This window comes from Leopardus geoffroyi, chromosome A1 (assembly GCF_018350155.1).
Source record: "Leopardus geoffroyi isolate Oge1 chromosome A1, O.geoffroyi_Oge1_pat1.0, whole genome shotgun sequence".
Classification (NCBI taxonomy): domain Eukaryota; kingdom Metazoa; phylum Chordata; class Mammalia; order Carnivora; family Felidae; genus Leopardus; species Leopardus geoffroyi.
The window spans coordinates 115,255,123-115,278,110 of NC_059326.1; the positions used below are offsets into that span (position 1 = coordinate 115,255,123).

Below are 22,988 nucleotides of genomic sequence, written 5' to 3' on the forward strand. Positions count from 1 at the left end.
ATGAGTGGAGACTAGTACCTGCAGGGCTACGTTTTCAATACACACAAAACCTTTTAAGCAATAGAAAACCATCCCTGCTCACTAGCTTGCTCCAAACACCCTCTTCTCCTCATATACATGCCTGGGACTTTATTCTCTAAATTCAAGACCCGGTCTTTGAGGACTCCTAACATTTAGGACCCAAACATTTACAAAGGTAGCTGGAGATAACTTAGCTCCACTTCCTCCTGAGCACACCCATTACAGTTCCTGCAGCTCCCTGGGTTACAAGCCCTCTGCCAAGAGAACAGTTAACTGGTCCAGCGTCTCACTCATACCATTAATATTACCCATGAAAAACCAGGCCACTGCCAGAAAGCAGCAATATCCCCTCTGACCTCTCCATGTTTCACCCTGCTACTCACTCACATTCTGTGAATTTGTTTCTATCTGGACAGTGTCAATTTGTCAATTCTTGTCTAATGCCCTTGTCTAAGAACTTACACAGTATTGCAAAAAGTGTCGGTAGAAAATCAGAGTAAGATAAATTTTCCATGTCCTGGTGAGCTTTCATGTTTGTTTTATTCCAAGCAAATGCGCTAAAGCTTGTTCCTGAGAACACCTAAAAAAATCAATGTCTCAAGTCCAGCAATCACAAACTCCCCTTGCCAATAACAAAATGCCAAGAAAAAGAGAGCCATATAAAATGAAGCCAGGACAAACTGCCTCTCCTCAGAAGATTCCAAATAATGGGGGGGGGGGGGGGGGGGGGGGAGACAGGTCACTTAATTAGTAATTAACAAGAAATAAAATAATCTTAGTTACAGTTATTTATGATTTTTTTTCAAAGTTTATATTTGACAGGGAGAGAGAGACACAGCATGAGTGGAGGAGGGGCAGAGAGAGGCAGACACAGAATCCAAAGCAGGCTCCAGGCTCTGAACTGTCAGCACAGAGTCCGACGCAGGGTTTGAACGCACGAGCCGTGGGATCATGACCTGAGCCAAAGTCGGACGCTCAACCGAATGAGCCATCCAGGTGCTCCAGTTACAGTTATTTATGAAACAAAGGAATATGAATATGACAACTCTGTACCCAGGTTCTGAGTAATAAAAGAATCTAGTCTTATTTTTTTAATGTTTGTTTGAGAGAAACAGAGAGACAGCATAGACAAGGGACGAGCAGAGAGAGAGGTAGACACAGAATCTGAAGCAGGCTCCAGGCTCTGCGCTGTCAGCACAGAACCCGACGCAAGGCTTAAAACCCACAAACCACGAAATCTTGACCTGGGCAGAAAGATGCTTTACTGACTGAGCCACCCAGGCACCCCCGACAGAATCCATTCTCATTTACAAGCTCATTCATTCAACAAATGTGTGGTCATCTACTAAGTACCATGCACTGTTCCTAGCACTGTGAATACAGCTGTGAACATGACAGACCTGATCCCTATTCTTATGGAACTTACATTCTGGTGGAGAGAAAACAGGGAATCCACAAGAAAACAAGAAAAATATCACATGTCTACGGGGCACCTGGGGGGCTCAGTAGGTTTAGGGTCTGACTCTGGACAGCTCAGGTCATGATCCCAGGGTTGTGGGATTGAGCCCCACATCAGGCTCAATACTGAGCCTGCTTAAGATTCTCTCTCTCTCTCCTTCTGTCCCTCTCCCCTGGCTCATGCTCTCTCTCTCAAAAAAAAAAAAAAAAAAAAAAAAAAGCCAATAACATGGATGCAAAAATCCTCAACAAGTCATTAGCCAACCAGATCCAACAATACATTAAAAAATTATTCACCACAACCAAATGGCATTGATACCTGGGATGCAGGGCTAGTTCAATACCCACAATATCCGCAAAACAATCAATGTGATTGTCTCAATGTTTCTCAATAAAACAAAGGACAAGAACCACATGATCCTTTCAATAGATGCAGAGAACACATGTAACAAAATACAGCATACTTTCTTGATAAAAACCCTTAAGAAAGTAGGGATAGAAGGATCATACCTCGAGATCATAAAAGCCATATATCAAAGACCCAACGCTAATATCATCCTCAATTGGAGAAAAACTGAGAGCTTTCTCCCTAAGGTCAGGAAGGAGACAGAGATGTCCACTCTTGCCACTGTTGTTCAACACAGTATTGGAAGTCTTAGCCTCAGCAATCAGACAACACAAAGATTTAAAAGGCATCCAAATCGGCCAGAAGGAGGTCAAACTTTCACTCTTCGCAGATGACATGATACTCTATATGGAAAACCCAAAAGATTCCACCAAAAAACTTACAGAACTGATCCACAAGTTCAGCAAAGTGGCAGAATATAAAATCAAAGCACAGAAATTGGCTGCATTCCTATACACCAACAATGAAGCAACAGAAAGAGAAATCAAGGTATCAATCCCATTTACAATTGCACCAAAAACCAAAAAATATCTAGGAATTAATCTAACCAAAGAGGTGAAAAATGTATCTATACACTGAAAACTATAGAAAGTTTATGAAAGAATTTGAAGAAGACACAGAAAATGGGAAAATATTCCATGCTCCTGGATAGGAAGAACAAATATTGTTAAAATGTCGGGGCGCCTGGGTGGCGCAGTCGGTTAAGTGTCCGACTTCAACCAGGTCACAATCTCGCGGTCCGTGAGTTCAAGCCCCGCGTCGGGCTCTGGGCTGATGGCTCAGAGCCTGGAGCCTGTTTCCGATTCTGTGTCTCCCTCTCTCTCTGACCCTCCCCCGTTCATGCTCTGTCTCTCTCTGTCCCAAAAATAAAATAAACGTTGAAAAAAAAAAATAAATAAATAAATAAATAAATAAAATGTCAATACTGCCCAAAGCAATCTACATATTCATTGCAATGCCTATCAAAATAACACCAGCATTCTTCACACAGCTAGAACAAACAATCTTAAAATTTGTATGGAACCAGAAAAGACCTCAAATGGCCAAAGCAATCTTGAAAAAGAAAACCAAAGCAGGAGGCATCACAATCCCGGACTTCAAGATGTATCACAAAGCTGTAATCATCAAAACAGCATGGTATTGGCACAAGAACAGACACTCAGATCAATGCAACAGAATAGAGAACCCAGAAATGGACCCACAAACATATGGCCAACTAATCTTTGACAAAGCAGGAAAGAATATCCAATGGAATAAAGACAGTCTCTTCAGCAAGTGGTGCTGGGAAAACTGGACAGCAACATGCAGAAAAATGAACCTGGACCACTTTCTTACACCATACACAAAAATAAACTCAAAATGGATGAAAGACCTACATGTACGACATTTGTAATGATGTAAGACATCAAAATCCTCGAAGAGAAAGCAGGCAAAAACCTCTTTGACCTTGGCCGCAGCAACTTCTTACTCAACACGTCTCTGGAGGCAAGGGAAACAAAAGGAAAAATGAACTACTGGGGGCCTCATCAAAATAAAAACCTTCTGCACAGTTAAGGAAACAATCAGCAAAATTAAAATGCAACCCGACAGGATGGGAGAAGATATTTGCAAACGACTTGTCAGATAAAGGGTTAGTAGCCAAAATGTATAAGAAACTTCTCACACTCAACACCCAAAAAAAACCCAAATAATCCAGTGAAGAAATGGGAAAAAGACATGAATAGACACTTCTCCAAAGAAGACATCCAAACTGCCAACCAACACATGAAAAAATGCTCGACATCACTCATCATCATGGAAATACAAATCAAAACCACAAAGAGATACCACCTCATACCTGTCAGAATAGCTAACATTAACAACTCAGGTAACAACGGATGTTGGCAAGGATGTGGAGAAAGAGGATCTCTTTTGTACTGCTGGTGGGAATGCAAACTGGTGCAGCCACTCTGGAAAACAGTATGGAGGTTCCTCAAAAAATTAAAAATAGAACTACCCTATGACCCAGCAATTGCACTACTAGGGTATTTATCCAAGGGATGCAGGAATGCTGTTTCGAAGGGGCAAATGCACCCCAATGTTTATAGCAGCACTATCAACAACAGCCAAAGTATGGAAAGAGCCCAAATGTCCATCGATGGATGAAAGGATAAAGAAAATGTGGTATATATATATACAATGGAGTATGACTCGGCAATCAAAAAGAATGAAATCTTGCCATTTGCAACTATGTGGATGAAACTAAAGGGTATTATGCTAAACAAAATTAGTCAGAGAAAGACAAATATCAGATGACTTTACTCATATAAGGACTTTAAGACACAAAACAGATGAACATAAGGGAAGGAAAGCAAAAATAATATAAAAACAGGGAGGAGGACAAAACATAAGAGACTCTTAAATGTGAAGAACAGAGGGTTACTGGAGGGGTTGTGGGAGAGGGGATGGTCTAAATGGGTAAGGGGCATCAAGGAATCTACTCCCGAAATCATTGTTTTATTATATGCTAACTTGGATGTAAATTTAAAAAATTAATTAAATAAAAATTTTGGTCCTCCATGCAAGGTCACTCTGTTAAAAACATACAAGGGAAGGGGCAGAATGTAGGACATGTGACTGTAAAGGCAGGCAGAGAACTGCCTTTTTTTATGAATGGCGTGTAATCAGGACAGGGAGTTGGGACTTCACCAAGACAGTAAGCCCGGGTTTCTGACCATTTTGCTCTAATGACTCCACCCTCCTCCCTGACAGGAGGAATAAAGAGATTATTTTTGGTTTACCCACTCAAGCCTTCTGCCTATTGCTTTCTGCTCTACCACTCAAGCAGTTACTCATCTTCCCCAATGAGGGACTCAGATTGTGGCCTGACTCCAAATACCCTGCCTATGAACCTTCCCAAGCAAGCCAAATCCAATCTCACTGTTGCATGTCTTTGGCCAGCCTTTGTCAGCACCTATGGTCCCATCTGTGGCTTCTCTTTCAGATAGGGTTTGAATTCTTTGAAGGCATCTGAAGTACCTACCATGTGCCAAGCATATGCCATGAATTATCTCATTTCATCCTAACTGCCCCACAAATGGGTATCAGTAAACCTTTATTCAGATGAGAAAACTGAGTCATGTAAGTACTAGAAAAGGTCAAAAAGCCAACAATCAGCAGAAGCAGAATTCCATTCCTTTCTACAGTATGCAGCACACACAGCTTACTAAATGGTAAGTGAATGAAGGGACACAAACACCATGAATGAGGAAGAATGCATGGGCACAAGTCAGGGCCTACACACCCAGTTCTAGACACTCTAGATAAACAGATCCTCTCACCTTCTCAGTCAATACAGGCTCCAATTAGAAGACTGCTAAAGGCTTTGTCCTTTCTTTCCCATCCACCAACCCTGACCTACCCCCACCAAAGAAATCAAATGAATCAAATTAACCTTCCCCAACACCTCCACCAAATACAATCCCATTACAAAGGTCATTTCCCCCCTGAGACCACTGGAGAGTATTTTATTTCAATGACTCGTACTAAACAAACCTTTACAAAAATAAAACCCAGCTTATTTTTCATGGTCTCTTGTAGGTCAACCATCTTATACAGTATTCTACAAAAGAAAAGAAACAGCAACAGTTGAGTGTTTTAAGAAACAAACAAGAGAATCCAGGGATGTTCACTACCAGAAATGGACACTCAAAAGGCAGTAGCAACAGAACACTGTTCCAGATGGTGCAGTGCTAGCAGGAAGTAGAGCTATGCCACCAGGGGCTAAGCACCCTCTACCCTCAAGCAGCCAACAAATTAGAATCAGGGCCACAGAAGAGAAAGCCCAAAGAAGAAGAAAGGGTAACCAAGTGGACATCTTATTTGGATCTCCTTTAGGAGACTCCCTAGAAGATCTTGTTTTGCTGAAGCATTACCACGCAGAACAAAACAAAAAGCAACAAAGATGACCTTAACACTGAGCACATCAAGGCCAGGACCACATCTTTATACCATCACTGGCATGGAGCCCGGTACATAGCAGACATGTAAGAAAACAAACAAAAGTTAGCCAAATAAACCATAACAACAATCATTACCACATTTTATTCAGTATTTATCCTGTGAATGAACCTAAGCACCTTTCATGTATCTTCATTAATACTTCATGGTTAACCCTGTGAGGTAAATTTATTATTAATCCACAGTGAGAGCTAAGAAAACTATCAATCAGGGAAGTGAAGTAACTTGTCTAAGGTTACACATCTTGTAAGTGGGAAGGCTAAGATTCTAACTTAAGTCTGCAAGTTCGAGGGCCATGCTCCTAACCGCTGTGCAGCAGAACCTTCCAACTGATTAAATGAAGGAATGGTGGGCAAGGCTACAGTACCATTGAGAAGGGGCTCTGGTCTAGGGTCTCAAACTACCCCACCATGCACTGAACACTTTGTCTGGCAGCATGTGACTCTGACTCAGGCTTCTTTACACCACAGTTCTCTCCTGTACCTCAGTCTTCCAGGCTACACAGTAGAAAGGGCAACTACAGCCCATTTCCAGCCCTCCAGACATTGGCTGCTGCCAAGAGAGAATATGTGCACACCTACATCAACCAAAACTGAATGTTGCATAAACTGCAGGTGCTGGCTTTGCTAACCTGCCACATCATACTGCAGGTGGTTGCCCATGTCAGTGGCTTAAGTGGTCCAAGGTGAAAGGGGTAGCTCTTGGCCAGTAGTGACAGCCAATAGTGGGAAAACAAGACAACAGGTTAACAAAGGGCTCTGTAGCTGTCAGATGTTAACAAGTGACAGGCTTGAAACCTCCAGGCCTTTTTCTGCGAAGGTGGAAAGATGCCAAATGCCAGCACCCTGAGCTACCAAATCTGCTGAGTGGCGAGGTGGCCCCAACAACACAGTGACTAAGGCAGTGAGAGAGGATCTGACTCAGGAGGAATAAGGCAGCACTTCAGGGGATGGGTCTGAAAATTACCATCTAGCTGACTGAAGGAAAACAAGTCACCTATCACAGTAATCCTCCTTTTCTGATCTTCATTCTCACTCCCTCATCAAAATCCATCCAATGTACTGACCGAATGATCTTTCACACTGCAAGTCCAATCATCTTACCACCATGACTAACAACCCTCCAAAGGTTTCCCTGCTCTCCAGGTAAATACAAAACGACTTGTCACAGCTGATCAGGACTGCCCTCGCCAATCCCTCCAGGTTCATCTTGTATCCATCTCCTCTCACTTTCTGTGCTCTGACCACACTATTTCAGTACCTGACAGAAGTCACTTCTTTGTCACTCAACCCTACTCCGGAGCCCTTGGAAAAGATGGGCCCTCAGCCTGAAACACTCAACTTCATGTCCAGTTCTTCAGTATACACCTGTTTGTTCTTCACAATTTAAACCAAACATCACTTCCTCAAGCAAGCCTTCCCTGATAGCCTCTCAACCCCAGGAACAAGTCCTATTTCTCATGGTATCACATTCCTTTCTTTCAATGTACTTCTTACAACTGTAATTTTACATTTATGTATGTGATTATAATCTTATTAATGTCTATGTTCATCAATACACTCTAAGCAGGAAGTGTGTATGACTTGGTCATGGCTATATCTCAGGGCTTACCATAGTGTCTGGAATGTAAAAGGTGTTCTACATATGTTTGTTGACTGAAAAAAAAATTCTACAGAGAAGGGAAATGAGATTGTGTCCAAATCAAATGGTTCTGCTTAGAAAAGCTGTTCTCCCCTTGTGACCTTAAGCTAAACTATTCTTTCCCCTTTGCCCTCCTCTTTCCCAAATTCCTGATAGAAGTTACTGTCTATGTCCTGCCATCCTTCAGGCAGGTGGTAGCCATAGTGATAAGCTGGCCTACAGCCAAAAATAGTCTAAAAAGCTATCACCTTGTCGGAGTTCTCCAGACTTCCAAAATAAAAGTCCACAGCAAAGGCCCAGACAGAAACACAAAAACCTTTAATGAGTAAAGAGACTAACCCAAACAACTAACAGCTTCTTCAAGAACAAATGTTCCTCGGGGCAGGCAGTGTCCCCAAGTGACCCACCCAAAGGAAAAAGGAGAGGGGGAAAAGGCCGCAGGGGGCTAAAGCAGAAAATCCCTGAATAGGATTTTAAACATCACCTTTCACTCCTTGGATAAGGTGGAAAGCTGCCCAAACATTAAATATCAAAGTCTCCCTGATGAGGCAGCATCAGAGGAAGTCTAGTATGGCTCCAAAGAACATCACCAGAGCCTGAAAAAGCTCACATGAAGCTCAACTTAAAGCCCAAATTCCCTACGGAAGCAGGAGGGCCTTGTCCTTGCCCTTCTATTCTTTAGGGTAAGTGGGGAGGGTTGGGTAGAAATAGAAGCATTTACTGATAACTGCTTAGAGATAGGTACTTCAGAGACAGGGCTGGTAGTGAAAAACAAGGAGAAATAAATAAGCACATACACAGAGAGGCAGCTGAGGCTTGAGCAAGGCTGTCCAACAGCTGGTGAATGGCAAGATCAGGAGCCAACAACTCAAGTCTGCCTGAATCCAAAGACTCTTCTCCTACCCCAGAGCTGCCTTTGTGGGTCACCCATGAGCCCAGCTCTGTTCCTCACCCCTTCGCCACAACCTTCCTAACCAGAATGGGAAATATAGTTCCAAAGAGCTCCCTGGGTAAGGAAAGGCTGTCTACCATGAGCACTCCTACCACAATAGGCAAGTACATAACTGAGGTCCACCACCATGCCCTAAGTACAGAACACAGTTTGCTGCATGGAGGGGAGTTCATCATCTGTAGCTACAGGGATGAGGCTGGATTTTCTGAAAATTCCAAATGAGCCCACAGGGATTTAATCTCTGCCTTTTTGAGAACCCAGTGGCACTGGGTGCTTGGGATAGTAATCCTGCAACCCAGAGCACCTTATACCAAAGGATGGCATGTGCTCCATGGCACCATGAGAAAGCATCAAGTAACTGCAGGACAGAGAAGCCCAGATGAAGTCTTCATACCTTGTTCAAGCTAGGCAGAAAGGGTAGCAACCCCATACCTGAACCATACACATCCACACAGCATTTCCTACAAGGTTAAGCACCCCTTCATTGTGCTATAGTTTAAGGTTAACCCTGCACTCATTTCAGGATCTGCCTCTTATCAAAAGTATGCCAGGTGATTATTATAATGATAACTATTATGCCATTATAATAACATTATTGCACTTTTTTCCTGCACTTGACATCTGTTGGCTGATAGGTTTAACTGGTACATAAGCAATAATTATGCAGTGCTCTCTTCTTTCCAACCAAGCCTCTAGAGTGACTGTTAAACTAAATCCAACTACAGCAAATGTCCAACCCAAGCAGCAGTGGGAAACATGACTCATCTAGGCTCAACCACCATGCCAGATAGGCTCAAACAGGTCCCTAAATGCTGGCACACACCCCTGCTTCTGAGAAAGTGATAGAATTTAGGGGAAAGACCAGCCAGCAAGTAATTTATTGTTGAAAACCCCAACAGGGCTAGAGGAGTCATACACAGGCCTCTGTATTACACAGGGACAAGCAGTACCAAATCACAAGGCCACACACCACAGCATGAGAAGCAGAGGCAAATGCAATTCTCCACTGGGAGTTCTCAAATAAATGGTTCTCAGAGAGCAATTCTGCCTGCTTCCCCACACACACTTCTTGGCAACTGCTGGTAAAACTCGCATGAGAGAAAGAAAGAGGAAACAGAGGACTATCTTCAGGCCCCTATTTCAAAGCCGAAAAATCCATCAACCTGGCTGCTGGCCCCTCTTTATGCAGAGCTCACTAGGGGCTAGAATACAGTCTGGAGTCCAAAGTGAAGAAGCAAGTCCAACTTCCTGTCAGCAACCCCTAAATCTACCCATCACACTATGACAAACAAGGTAGAGAAAGATGTGACATTCTATGACTACAGATCATCAATAGGCCTGAATTACACATTAGCCTTATTAAACTAAAGGTAACCCATGGTGAGGCTACATAAAAAATACACGTGATAAAACAAACCCCACCGGGAAACCAGGGCTGGCCTGCTTTGTTCTCTACCCTGTAATACACAGAGCCTTTTTTTTTTTTTTTTTTTTTTTAAAGGCAGAGAGGGGGCGGAAGGTTTTTGAATTTAAATTACCAGTGAACACTATAATCTATGTGCAAGGAGAAAAGGAACATTCAAGAGTGCCAAGTACAGGCTCTTGGGACATGTGTGGCCGAGGCAGTAGTAGCCTGCGGGGTTTTCTCCTTCAGCCTCAGCACGCTGCTCTCATTGTTTGAGAGCCGGCAAGCCAGCAGGCAAGGCCCAGGCAGCACAAAGGGGCACTGTCCCCTAGGTCTAGGGAGAAGATTACTCTCTCAGAAGCAAATTAGTATGAATCAACAAAGAATGAACAAGACTAATCACCCAAAGAAGGAACCCATCTAAGGAGGGGTTTGGAGAGGTATTACTAAGGTCAGTGACCAGATCGGTCTCACTCACCACTAAATTTCCATGGCCAAGCAGTAACTGACACATAGCAGGTCTTAAGGAAGAACTGTAGATTGAATGATAACCACAGACTCCATAGGTTGGAGCCAAATGATGACAGCTAGAATCTAACTGTTCCTACTGTGGTCTGCAAAGAATACACAAAAAGGTACCCAGAATTAAATGGAGTCTCTCCCAAATACACATTTCTAGTGCCCTAACAGAGTAACCAGTGTGTTTTGGACAGAATACAGATATAGTCCTAAAAGTACAAGGCTGTGAGTAGAGGAAAAATGTGATTAAATGGTATAAAACATACACTGAATGCGTACTATGTGCATATCTGAAAACCCCAAGGAGTTTTACAGGTGAAGACATAGGAGGACAGAGATTAAATAACTCATCTGAACTCTCATAGCTAATACATGGTTAAATCTGGTTCTATCTGATGGCTATGGCTAAAAGTTTCCACCATATTTCACCTTGACTTCCTCGAAGAGGTGAGGTGACTTCCCAGCAATCTATAGAGGAAACAAGGTTCCTACCTGTCCACACAAACCAACTTGCTAGGCATGTTTCTTAGAGTTAATTAGTTAACTGGAACTACAACTTGATGGTCTCATCAATTTCATGTGCTTCAGAGAGCCCACTGGAACTTAAACCTAGGTGAACTGGCTAGGGTTCCAAACCCACAAAGCTGCCAGCCAGCGACACCCTGACTAAGCCATCAGCTGGTACCTATCTCTGGGGCAACACTCTTGGCATACTGCACCTCAGAGCTGGGGGAGGAAAAGACAATCCGAGCATGATCTCTATGTGTCCGCAGTAAGTTCCCTTGAGAGACTGCAGAAGAGATACCAAGATCCTCTTCCACTCTGAGCTCTGTCTGTAATATACAGAATCTTCTTTGCAGGTAAACTAAGTCTGATTTAAGTAGAAATAGAAAAAGTAAAAAGTAAAAAATTTCTGCTTGGTCATTAGAAGCAACTAAGCCTTCCTTCCATGTTGCCCACTGCCTCTCTAGAGCTTTCAGAGACCTTTGACACCCATGACTTCGGGGGCAGCAGAGTAGAAAGGGCAAGATGATTTTCAGTGCTGTATTCTGAAGAGACCAGCAGTGACAAATAGCCAGTGTTTCTAACGGAAGTGATTACCCTGGACAAATGCAGGGGAAGCTAAGTAGTACTGAAACACACTGGTCAGGACTGCCTGTTTATTTCACCTCTTATATGAGGACTTTTAACAGTTAACATTGGGTTTTCTCCCCAGAAGCTTAGGAAAGCTGATGATTCACCCAGGTGCACAACAGCTGCTGGGAAGACCTGTGGGAAGGGGCCACCCGGCAAAGGCAGGCTTTGTATGGTGAGAAGGGTCTCCCAGGAGTGCCCTACATGCCAAGCCATATGTTGTCAGGGTATTAATCCAAACCCATCTTGCACACTTTACAATGTTTACTCTCTCTGGGATGTGGAGCATTAAATTATATCCAAGAACAACCTGAGTCCTTCTAGTTCTACTCCACCCTTACTTCTTTGCTAAAAAGATTTGTAACCTGGAAACAAAGCCCTCTGCTTAATAGCAGCAATAATACTCAGCAAAGAAAAGGAAACAAAACTGTTAATTCAAGCTTCCCTAAAAGATATGGCCCCAGTGGAGCCTTAGTTTACCCTAACTAGGAAAATGGAGAAACCTACTACTAACCACTTTTTTCCAGAGAGTCCTAAGGGGGAAGGCCCCAAATGAAACAGCTCTGGAAACCTCTAAGAGAATTCCAAAAAGGAAGACTACCTCACTGACATTAAGATCTAAAAGCAAGGGGCAGGAACATGAAGTAAGGCTACCTGGATTAGTCACAGCCCTACCCTGACAAGCTGTATGACCCTCAGTAAGTAATTTAGACTCTCCAAACCTCAATTTTTCACCTCTATAAAATGGGGATGTTGTAAGAATCAGATAAGATACTTGAAAGCCCTGGGGCGCCTAGGTGTCTCAGTCAGTTAAGCATCTGACTTCCCCTCAGGTCATCAACTTGAGGTTCAGGAGTTTGAGCCCCACCTGAGGCTCTGTGCTGACAGCTCAGAGCCTGGAACCTGCTTCAAATTTGGCGTCTCCCCCTCTCTCTCTACCCCTCCCCCGTTTGCATGTGCACACATGCTCTCTCTCACAGAAATAATAAACTTTAAAAAAAAAACATATTTGAAAGCCCTTTAAAAACATGAACATACGTGAAGCCTGACTGTTATTCCCAAGACTTCTGGTAGAGAAAGCCTAAGACACTTCTGTGAAACAAAGAAACAAGGCTGTCACCTCCAAGGGACACTCTACAGTAACTGGTTCTAGATATTTACAGAGAGCACACAGTGAGGGCAGAGTGAAATGTTAAGAGGAGGCCATACCTGGGTCTATCCAGTGATATTTGAAAAAATACTAACAGAGACTTCTGGGAGGCTCAGTTAGCTAAGCATCCAGACTCTTGATTTCAGCTCAGGTCATGATTTCATGGTCATGAGATCAAGCCCCACATAGGGCTCCTCACTGAGCATGAAGCCTGCTTATGATTCTCTCCCTCTCTCTCTCCCTCTGCCCTTCCCACACACACGCGCTTTCTTGCTCTCTCAAAAAAAAAAAAACGAAAACGAAAACAAAAAACAAAAAACTAACCATATATGCACAAAGCTTGTATACAGTGAAAAATAAGTCTCCCTCCTCCCACACTCCCCAGCCACCCAGGGCCCCTCACCAAACACAACCACTCTTCAGTTTCTCATGTATTCTTCCAGAGTAATCAGTAATCAATCAGCTTGCTTCAGTCTCAGATGGAGATACCACTGGTGGCAACACTTTCAGGACTAAAACATAAGTTTGCCAAGCAACTAAGCTATGCCAGAGGCCCTTAGGGACTATGAAAAGAACAGGGCAGCCAGAGGGTAAGATATTGCCTTGCAAAAGCCTCCATGAAGGTACAGATTTCCTCCTGGCTCTTATGCTACTTTGCCCCCTGGCCAACCACATCTAGGCAATAATTCTGTACAATATACTTCCCTTTCACGTATGCCAGTTCACCCAGAACTCCTCCTCAGAGAAGCCATTAACAGGAATGATCCCTGGGACGTTATATCAGGCTGACCACCAGGCCCTTAGCAGGAGACAAAAACAAGAACAACCATCAAACTCGCCTCAGCAGAGGTCGGGCAATAGGGCAAAAATCATACAAGTCTCTAGGTCATCATCTTTCTAGACGCAAGAGGGGCGTCTGGGTGGCTCAGTCAGTTAAGCGGCCGACTTCGGCTCAGGTCATGATCTCGCGGTCCATGAGTTCGAGCCCCGCGTCAGGCTCTGTGCTGACAGCTCAGGGCCTGGAGCCGGTTTCGGATTCTGTGTCTCCCTCTCTCTGACCCTCCCCCGTTCATGCTCTGTCTCTCTCTGTCTCAAAAATAAATAAACGTTAAAAAAAAAAAAAAAAAAAGAATGCAAGGGAGGATGAAGCAAAACACAGGTGGTCTCTGAAAGACTTGACTCAAAAGACTAAGTGACTACCCACAGAAAATTACAAGACACCTTTAACCAAAGCTAGGCTTTCAACAAAACTCCCTCAAAAGCTTTCAGGTTCTATCTTCTGCTCCCTTTCTTCTTCTGTAAGGAATTTAAATATGTCACAAATGGGTAGCCTCGATGTCAAATCTGGACCAGATATGTACTCTGGTATTCCCTGGGGATTTCATATAAAAATCTGGACTTTTGGCTTCTCTTGTAATAGGAGATGATGACACTAGAGCCACACTCACTCATGACAACAGGCTGAGTAGCAGGTGCTCCCCATGAACACTTGAACACTCCAGTTTGACACAGGCACACCGTTCCATGTTGCTCACACTGACTGTTCCCTACCTGGCCCTGAAAACACCTTTGAGTTGGAGACCCCTGGCCAGTAACCAACACGGGAGACTGATAAATTGGTAGGCACATCAGCTGACAAAGAGCAGGACTCTCGCATTCACAAGTACTTATGAAACATGCTCTACATGCCAGAAACTGTGCTGGGGGCTGGTACACAAAGAGGAATGAGGAATGCGTTTTCTGCCCCTACCCCCCACCCCCAGCTCTGGGAATTTCTAACCCTGGTGGGAAGGTAAGACTTACACAAAAGGCTCTGGGAGTTGAGCATGCCAGACTCACTGTGACTAGTGTTCAAGGAATGCCTCAGCAAAGAGTTGGGAACTGAACATGACTGTTACCATTTCTCAGCTTTCATATATCCCTTCATTCAACTAGCATTTATTGGTGTCCATGTTATACTCAGCATTATGCTGGAGATATAAAATAAGCACAGGCCATGTCCTTGAGAAGCTCATATTAAATAAGAGGCAAAATAACTAACCAGGATAAAGTATGCTAAATTCTATAATCAAAGTGTTGCTATGGGGATACAGATGAGGAGGTATGACACAAGACTCACTGAAGAAGGCAGCTGTGAAGCTTAAGTAGGAAACTAAGGAGAGGGGACTCTGGGCAAAAGCACTGGCTGAGACACTAACAGGAGTCATGTTTAGAGGATCACGTGGACCAGTTTATCAAGAGCAAAGGGTACATGTGGGTATCAATGGAGAACATAATTAAAGTGGTAGGACAAGGATACACCGTGATAGGCACAGAACATCAGGACAACTAACATATTTGGAATTTATTCAGCAGCAGCCAGGGGGTGCCACTGACGGCTTTTTAGAAAGACTCTTCTCCAATCAGGACTACATTTAGGAAGACTGCAAAGGGCAGTGGTACACAATGTCCTAGAGGAACATTGCATATAGGGTATAGAAGGAGGCTCCCATAAGAGCTCAGAAGCAGGAAAACAAGGGAAGCAATAAGACTACATCAGAAAGATACTGCAGAGGCTTGCCAAAAAATCTAAGACAGTATCATTTCTCTGAAAAGACTCCTCAGTTGTTTTCTTTTCTTTTTCTTTTTTTTTCTTTTTTTTTTTTTTTTTTTTTTTTTTTTTTTTACCAATTCAGACCAGTCTTCCCCACAAATAATAAGGTTTTACCCTATTTGTTTCATTCAGAGATGTAAGGCACAATCTACAATTATGGTACTCAGGTTTTGTTTAAAAATCAGCTTGAGATCAATATAAAAATGGGTAGTAGCTTCAAGGGCTTTTTCCCCACTCACACCCCCACTGCTACACTGAACTAGTTGTCAATCTCAAAGAGAGTCAACTTGAATACAAAATCCAGGTGAGTGTATTTGACTGTGCCTCCCTGACCTTGCACAAGGACCAGAAATGGGCATACAAATCAGAAAAAAAGCTGTGACAGAAGTCAAAGTTCCCATAACAAGCTAATTGCTTCATGTCTGGCTGAAGAGAAGGCAAGAGACGAGGAAAACATACTGTCAGAGGGCCCCAGGCAGACTCTGGACAGCCAGCCCTGCTCCATTACATCCCCATGTCAGACAATGGTCAGGAAACAAGGCCCACTAGCCAGGGCAGCCAATTAAAGACAGCACCAGAAAGGTGAGAACTAAGCCAAGTAAGAAAGAAGATGGCAGAGACGCTTCAAAGTTCCCTGCTATTCATGACTTTTAGTTATTCAGCACAAGCTAGCTGTGACTACTGATAGGAATAATCAACCAACAAAGGAGACAGACAATGATGTGATGGTTAAGATAATACTCCCTTGGTCAACCCAACTTATCCTATAACCAAGTCTTGGGTCAAGAAATAGAAACTACAGTTGTTGACATGACTGAAAATACAGAGAGGAAGCACTTTCCATTCGTATTCTCTCAATCCTCAAGACAGCTTCAAGAGTAGCTATTACTATTCCCATTCTACAGATCATGAAATTAAGGTTTAGAGAAAATAAGTAACTTGTCCATGATCTGACAGCTAGTAAGTAAACAGCAGAGTATGAAACCAACTGAGCGGATTCCAGAATTTTTTAAACCTCTCTGACATACCATTCATTCCCTCACTCTTTTTTAGTGATGTATTACAGATTTTCTCGGATCACCAGATAAGGTCCACTGGTGCATTGGCCCCATTCTTTACAGAACACACTCAGAACAGCCTGGCCTGAGCACTTTTTCTTTGTTTCTAAAATAGGGGGAAACTTCATATCTATTTCCTCTGGGGTAAGATCAACAGGAAACTCACTTGAACATGAATGGGAAAGAAATCAGCATGACAGCCAAAAACCTCACCAGTGAGGGTTCTAAGACAAGGAATAAAGTAGTCAGTGGAGGTGGGGCCTTCTCCTTCCTTGGAGACTTTTTTTCCCCTCCCTGGAGATTTTTTAACTGCAACAGCATCCTGCATCTTTATAAGGCTTTAAATAATGTTAACAACTTCTATGGCCACCCTCTGTGAACCCTCTGGCTTGAGTCTCAGCTCTGCCAGTAATATCCTGATGGTTCTAAAAAAGGTATATAGCCCATTTCACTTCGCTGGAGTTTAATTTTTTCATCAGTAAAGCAAGAAGTCACCAAATCCAAAACTCAACCACTGGAAGATGACAGAACCTGAAGGCTATCTACTGACTCTTCACTCACCTAACCACAAACAGTCATTCCTTGGATCTGAAACAGACCCAGCCCTCATGTTTCCAATAAAATTGATATAAAGACCCCTAGAATGATCTCTTGCAACCCATAAATACCATGATTTCAGACTTGAGCAGCTGGGCCCAAGGACAGAGACTGTGCTTTAGGAATACAGTCAAACCCACTTCCCCATGACTAGGGATGGGGAGAGTCAAAAAAATCAACCTTAAATACCTTGCTTAGGAGCTTGCCCCTTAAGTTTCCAATGTCTACTACCCACTGGATTCAAAGTGTGGCCAATCAATGTTGTCTGTATCGACTGTCCTACTTTATGTTACTTCCGTTGAACTGAAGCCTGCTAGTTTTCTTGAGTATGGTCAGATGGCTGCTGACCCCTTTGGTCAGATGGCTGCTGACTCCCCTTGGGAGCCTGACAGAAAAGAGAGAGGCAAAAGCATGAAACTATATACAGACATAAAGACATGCCCATTTAAAAGTCCACTGGTATGAGCCTTCCTCACATGACTTAAGAAAGGCATCTGTGATTCTTCTTTCAGTTCCTATAACTCCTTCCTGTCCTAAGACAGAAGAGGCACACTACTTGCAAAAAGGCAAGTAGCAGGACATGGATCAGTTCACTGGTGTGATATTCCTCTGCCCGGAATGGTAACAGGTAATGAAAAGGCACACCCACACCCTCAGTCAAGACACAGCCAGCAAGCAGACCTCAGAAACAAACCCCTTCCCATTTTTCTGTGGATAGGACTGTGACATGGGCTAAACATCAGACACTACCCAAAGGCTCCAACTTCTGGTACAGGAACACGTGAGCCAACACAGCAGACACAGCTGTGAAAAAAGAAGGCCAAGGAGGCATCAGAGAAACAGATGGTAAATGGAACACCTCAAAAGTCCCAAGATTTGGAGGAAAAGAATAACAGTAAAGAGTAATTCCAGCCCCTTTAAAGAAGTCCAGGAAAAATTATTCCTCCTTCCACCTCCACACATATTCCATTTCTTCTCCAATTCTCTCAACAGCATTAGGTTTTGAACCAGACAATATGGAATAATTTCAGAAAGGGACAAAACAACTTCTGCTCTGAATTATTAGGAATAGCAGTAAGAAAAATAGAAATGAGATTCTTACTAATCCTCATGTTTACAAGCATCTAATGGCCAAGGAGTTTCCTGAGCCTGCTACAGACTTTATGCAACAGGCTCAGCGATTAGAAACAGCTCACCTGGTTGGCAGATGGAACTAGGAGGGACATATTCACAGCTTAGACCCTCCTAAAGGCCAACTAGCTCAAATCTTTCCATGAAAGCCCTTAGCTATTGCCAGCCATCTCACAAGAAGTAAAATCAGACTAGGTGACAGGGACACTAGCCCTAAAGCATCCCATGCTGGAAAACTCAGCGAGCTCTTCAATAGCAGGATCTCTTTCCCATTTTAGTGTCCTCAACATCTTGAATTGGGCCTGGCACCTAGGAGGCCCTTGTGAAAAGAAGGTGAATGGTCAAATGTCCTGCTGATGACAACAGACTCCTGGTGAGAGGAGGATAGCACTCAACAACAGAAATCACTTTGGAGTCAAACTGGGTTTTAAGGTCAACAAACTTTTTGACCTTGGTCACATTACTTAACCTCACTGAGCTTATCTCTTCATCTGTAAAATGGGGTAACACCAACGATTTTATAAGGCTGATATCAAGTATGCATGAGATAAAGTTCTCCCCTGGGGCGCCTGGGTGGCTCAGTCAGTTGAGCATCTGACTTTGGCTCACGTCATGATCTCATGGTTCCTAAGTTCGAGCCCCACGTCAGGCTCCGTGCTGACAACTCGGAACCTGGAGACTGTTTCAGATTCTGTGTTTCCCTCTCTCTCTGCCCCTCCCCTGCTAGCACTCTGTCTCTATCTCTCTCTCTCAAAAATAAATATTTAAAAAAAAAATTTTTTTTTAACAAGCAAAAATAAAGTTTTCCCCCTTTCACTAGTCTGGTGTTGGTGTGGTAATAGCTGGTCTTCTAGATATAAAACATGCCTTGGTGACTGTTTTAGACCATGTATTTTCAATGAAGACAGTATCACCCCACTGCAAGGTGGGGGGGATTGATTCTTGGGTTAGAAAAATCTTAGATATTTTAAGTTTATGGTCCTCCAAAGGGCCACAGTACATAAACGGATACATAGAGTATCAGTGGTATTAAAATTTCACAGGGGGCGGCAGGGATGGGGGGACAAATGGAGGGGGGTGTCTCAAAAGGTGATAATGAACAAAAGGTTGACAATCACTTCATTAGATGTCTGAAGAGCTGACCCAGTTCCTTTAAGAACCTGACCATGCTGGCACCATGATCTCACAAGTCCAATCTCTAGAAATAAATGTTTGCTGTTTAAGCACCCAGTCTATGGTGTTCTGTTACAGCAGCCCGTAACTAAGAAGCTTCTCCATGCCTAAAACACCAAAATCAAGGGCACTGTAAGCAGAACGAGGACAGACTTAGCCAACCAACACAATCACACCATTCTCCATGTGCTGCCTGGTGGAACCCGAAGGAACTACAAGTTTGAGCTGAACATAATTCTTTTGCTCCTGGATTCTGTCTCCAAGGTGGAAAATAGCACAAGAATGGATGCCAGGTGTAAGCCCTCCCTAAGTCAGTAAAATTCTGGGAGATTCTTCACATGTGTTCTGAGCAGCTTCTATCTTTTACAAGGTTTTTATCTCAAACTCAATTACTGTTGATGCTAGGAATCAGGGATTACCCAAAGCCCACCTGAATGGCAAGGGGCTATTCTCCTCCTCCTCTACCCAGCAGTGAAGCCCTTGGTGAAAGAAAATGAAGAAAATGGTAGGATATTGCCCCTTTAGACCACATGTACTTAAAACAAGAAGCTCTATGTTGTGAAAAACTAAGGCCTCCAGCTTAAGGCTAACTCAGAGAAGAATAAAGTATTCATCCTTGTTCAGAAAGAGAAAAGATTAGCCTCACAAGGACAGGTCTCCAAATTGACATCAAATCCAGGAGTTAGAGATGCCTGTGCTACAGAGCGTGGTCTAAGAGCCAGCTGAGGCCCCAGAGAAAAATCCCCAGGAACACATGACCAAGGGGCTAGCATTGTAAGAAGGGTCAGATTAGCTCTCCTGAAAAGAGGCTTACTCCAAGAGACTGGCAGACAGCCTCTGCAGCACAACTTGACTCACTTGGGAAAGGACAGAAAATGAATGAAAAAGAAGACAAGAAGTAGGATGAGGTCAGAGCATGAATCCGCAAAGATAATGAACAGAAAACTGGAAGGCATATACCTATTTGGAAAAAGGTACAACATGCCTTTAGAGACTCATTTTTCAAAAAATATTCTCATTAATAGCAAATCTTCAATCTTTGATGGCATAAATACTTATTGTATTTCTAGGTCTTTAATGTGTTCCATTCATTTAATCACTCTTTCAAGTAAGTATCTGCATTTTTTTAAAGGATTTTACCTTTAAGTACAGTAATCTCTACACACAACATGGGGCTTGAACTCACAGCCCCAAGATGAGTCGGATGCTCCACCAACTGAGCCAGCCAGGTGCTCCAAGATTCCCATTTTTAGGCAGTGGAAAACTGAGCCTAAGAGGTGACTTGTCCAAGGTCATATGGCTAATAAGTGATAGACTCAGATTCAAAACTAATGTTCACCACACACCAAAAATGTATTATGTCCACTTCAAAAGAACTGTTTACTCATCTGAAGACAAGCTAGCTAACAAGGTTGCTTAACCATACCATTTGGGGTTAAAAAAAAAAAAAAAGCATAGTATTATGTATTAATGAAGTTGATCACTAACATAGTTCAAAAATGTCTCTGAAGACTATTTCAGATGTGGATTTTCAAAACTGCTTTGGACAGCGACATCACTTAAGTGATATACATATACCACTCTAAAGGAAAACAACACTCAAGAAGTGCTAGCATGTTTGTTACAAAACCCATTTTGTTGCTTTTCAGTTTTGCTTAATTAGATTTTGTGTGTCAGTAAAACACACCAGGGCTCAAAGTTGTCCTCTGTAGAGAACTGAGTAATAAATAGCCTTCAAAGACATCAGGGAAGGCAAAGAAAGCAGGAATCCAAGAACAAGACAACTTTTCATTCTGGGTTACCACAGCTGTACTAATACATCCCCCATTCCCACCATCTGTAAAATGGGGGCAATAAGCCTTTTCTGTAGCCAATTTCATCATAACAACACATGTATCAATTAGCATATTAAATTCATTAAATAACCCAAAGAAAAGCCAAAATAAACCCGACGTGGCAACACCCTCTTAAAAACCTAAGGGCCATGTTCTCAACTGATCCATGTTACACAAACATCAAACCTAATATCCTCCTATCCCAGCTATCAAAATCCTATCCAATCCCCAAATGTGGCTATATTTTCATCAGAAAATAAAGTTTGGGTGCTGTGAGAGGTAAAAATACACACCAGTATATACCAAAACATCTTTCACACTGTCCAAACACTCTTAGTGTTTACAAACACATCACTTTCTTTTGTTAGCAAACCTGGAGGATTCGTTCTTCTGCCTACCCACTCTGGGTTAATCCTCCAAAGCAGTTTGTGGTTTTGTTTTATTGAGGTCAGAAAGCCAGATGGGCTTGAATCCAACTGACCACATACCGGTGGGGTGTGTGTGTGTGTGTGTGTGTGTGTGTGTGTGTGTAGCATCAACCGGTCCTCTAGCTTCTACTGTGAAAAGAAACCCCACACTGGCCTCTCTGGTGCCAGGCATTTCCTGACTCCTGTACTTTCCCCGCCAGAACCCCATTTCGGGGGCTCAAATGTCAGTGGATTCCCTCCAGTCTTCTGAAGCGGAGAATCTCAAGGCAAGGATTTCAGGACCACGTGAATCAGAAACGCCGGGGAAGCACTGAAGGTGCCCATGCTCCACTTTAAATGAAATCAGTTACTAAAGCCCAGGGATGTACACAACTTCTTAGTTGATTTGAAAAACAACAAAGTCTGTAACCTGTACTTCAAAGGCAAGTCTTCGACCTACCAGGAAAAAGGAAAACACAAGATAGGAGTGGAAACACGACGCGAGTAGAGGGCAATTCCATATGGTGAATTCTTGGCCTCTACCAAGACCAGAATTTCAACAAAGGAGCAGTTAAATGCAGAAACTGAGGGTGGGAGAAAGGGAACAGATGCAGAATCAAGAGCTAATCTCGGAATCCCCACCGCCCCATCTGGCACTTAATAAGAATTACTGGAAACTCTCTGAGCACAAACGGTAGGGAAGGCGACTCCTAGGCTGAGGCCAGGGCCCACTTGGACGTCCCGTTTGGGAGGGACGAGATGTGCGTGTGACGGGGACAAGGAGGGGATGTGTAGGGACCCCGCAACAGTGCTGGGAAGGCGCCGGGGCCGCTGGTGGGAGGAGGCTCGGACAGCGCCCTGAGCCCCCCGCGCAGCTCCAGGGCCGGGTGGCCCTCACCGCCCCTACCTTCGGCTTCCCGCCCGGCAGCCGAGGGGCAGACACAACCCCCACAATTCCAGGCGGCTGCAGCGGCAACCAGCTCCCCATGCGCAGACGCCGCGGCGACCTTCTGAATCTGTGATCGCGCACTTATTACGTCACTTCCCACCTCACCCAATTGCTGCCTTCCAGAACGACGAGCGGCCGCCTCCCTTTCTTTCCTGCTCTGGTAGCTCTTAAGCCCCGCCTCTCTCTCCCCGGCTTCTGTTAAGTCCCGCCCACTAACGCACACGTGATGAGCCTGCTTTTCAGCTGTAACCCTCCGCCAGCGTGAGACGTCTGAAGGAGATCGCCGCGGGGCTGATTTTGCTTCCAAGCTAGACCAAAATGGGACTTCGAAGTTTCATTTCTGATTTTCCAATACTGTAATTTCTTTCTAGCGGAAGGAACATCAGAAGGAAACCAGCGGGCATGAGAAGTAGAAATAAATTAAGCTGTTGCCACTCAGTGTGGAATAGATAAATCCGAGACTCTTAAGCTGTAAATAGTCATTTGAAAATTCGTGCAGGGAGGTCACCTATATAAGTCGTCTACTTTATATGCTTATGTATTGTGTGAATTAAAAACGA

At 43.5% G+C, this 22,988-nt stretch overlaps 1 protein-coding gene across 2 annotated transcripts in view; it reads right to left on the reverse strand.

Moving 5' to 3' along the window:
• Positions 1 to 22,540, reverse strand: part of SIL1 (SIL1 nucleotide exchange factor) — a 217,923-nt gene extending 195,383 nt beyond the window's left edge. The window contains exon 1 of one of the 2 annotated variants that reach the window (XM_045445499.1): positions 22,387 to 22,540. In XM_045445499.1, the coding sequence (XP_045301455.1) occupies positions 22,387 to 22,467 (81 nt within the window). In that variant the 5' untranslated portion in view covers positions 22,468 to 22,540. The remainder of the gene's footprint in view (positions 1 to 22,386) is intronic. The other variant, XM_045445509.1, reaches the window with a different exon arrangement.
• Positions 22,541 to 22,988: the final 448 nt, after the last annotated feature.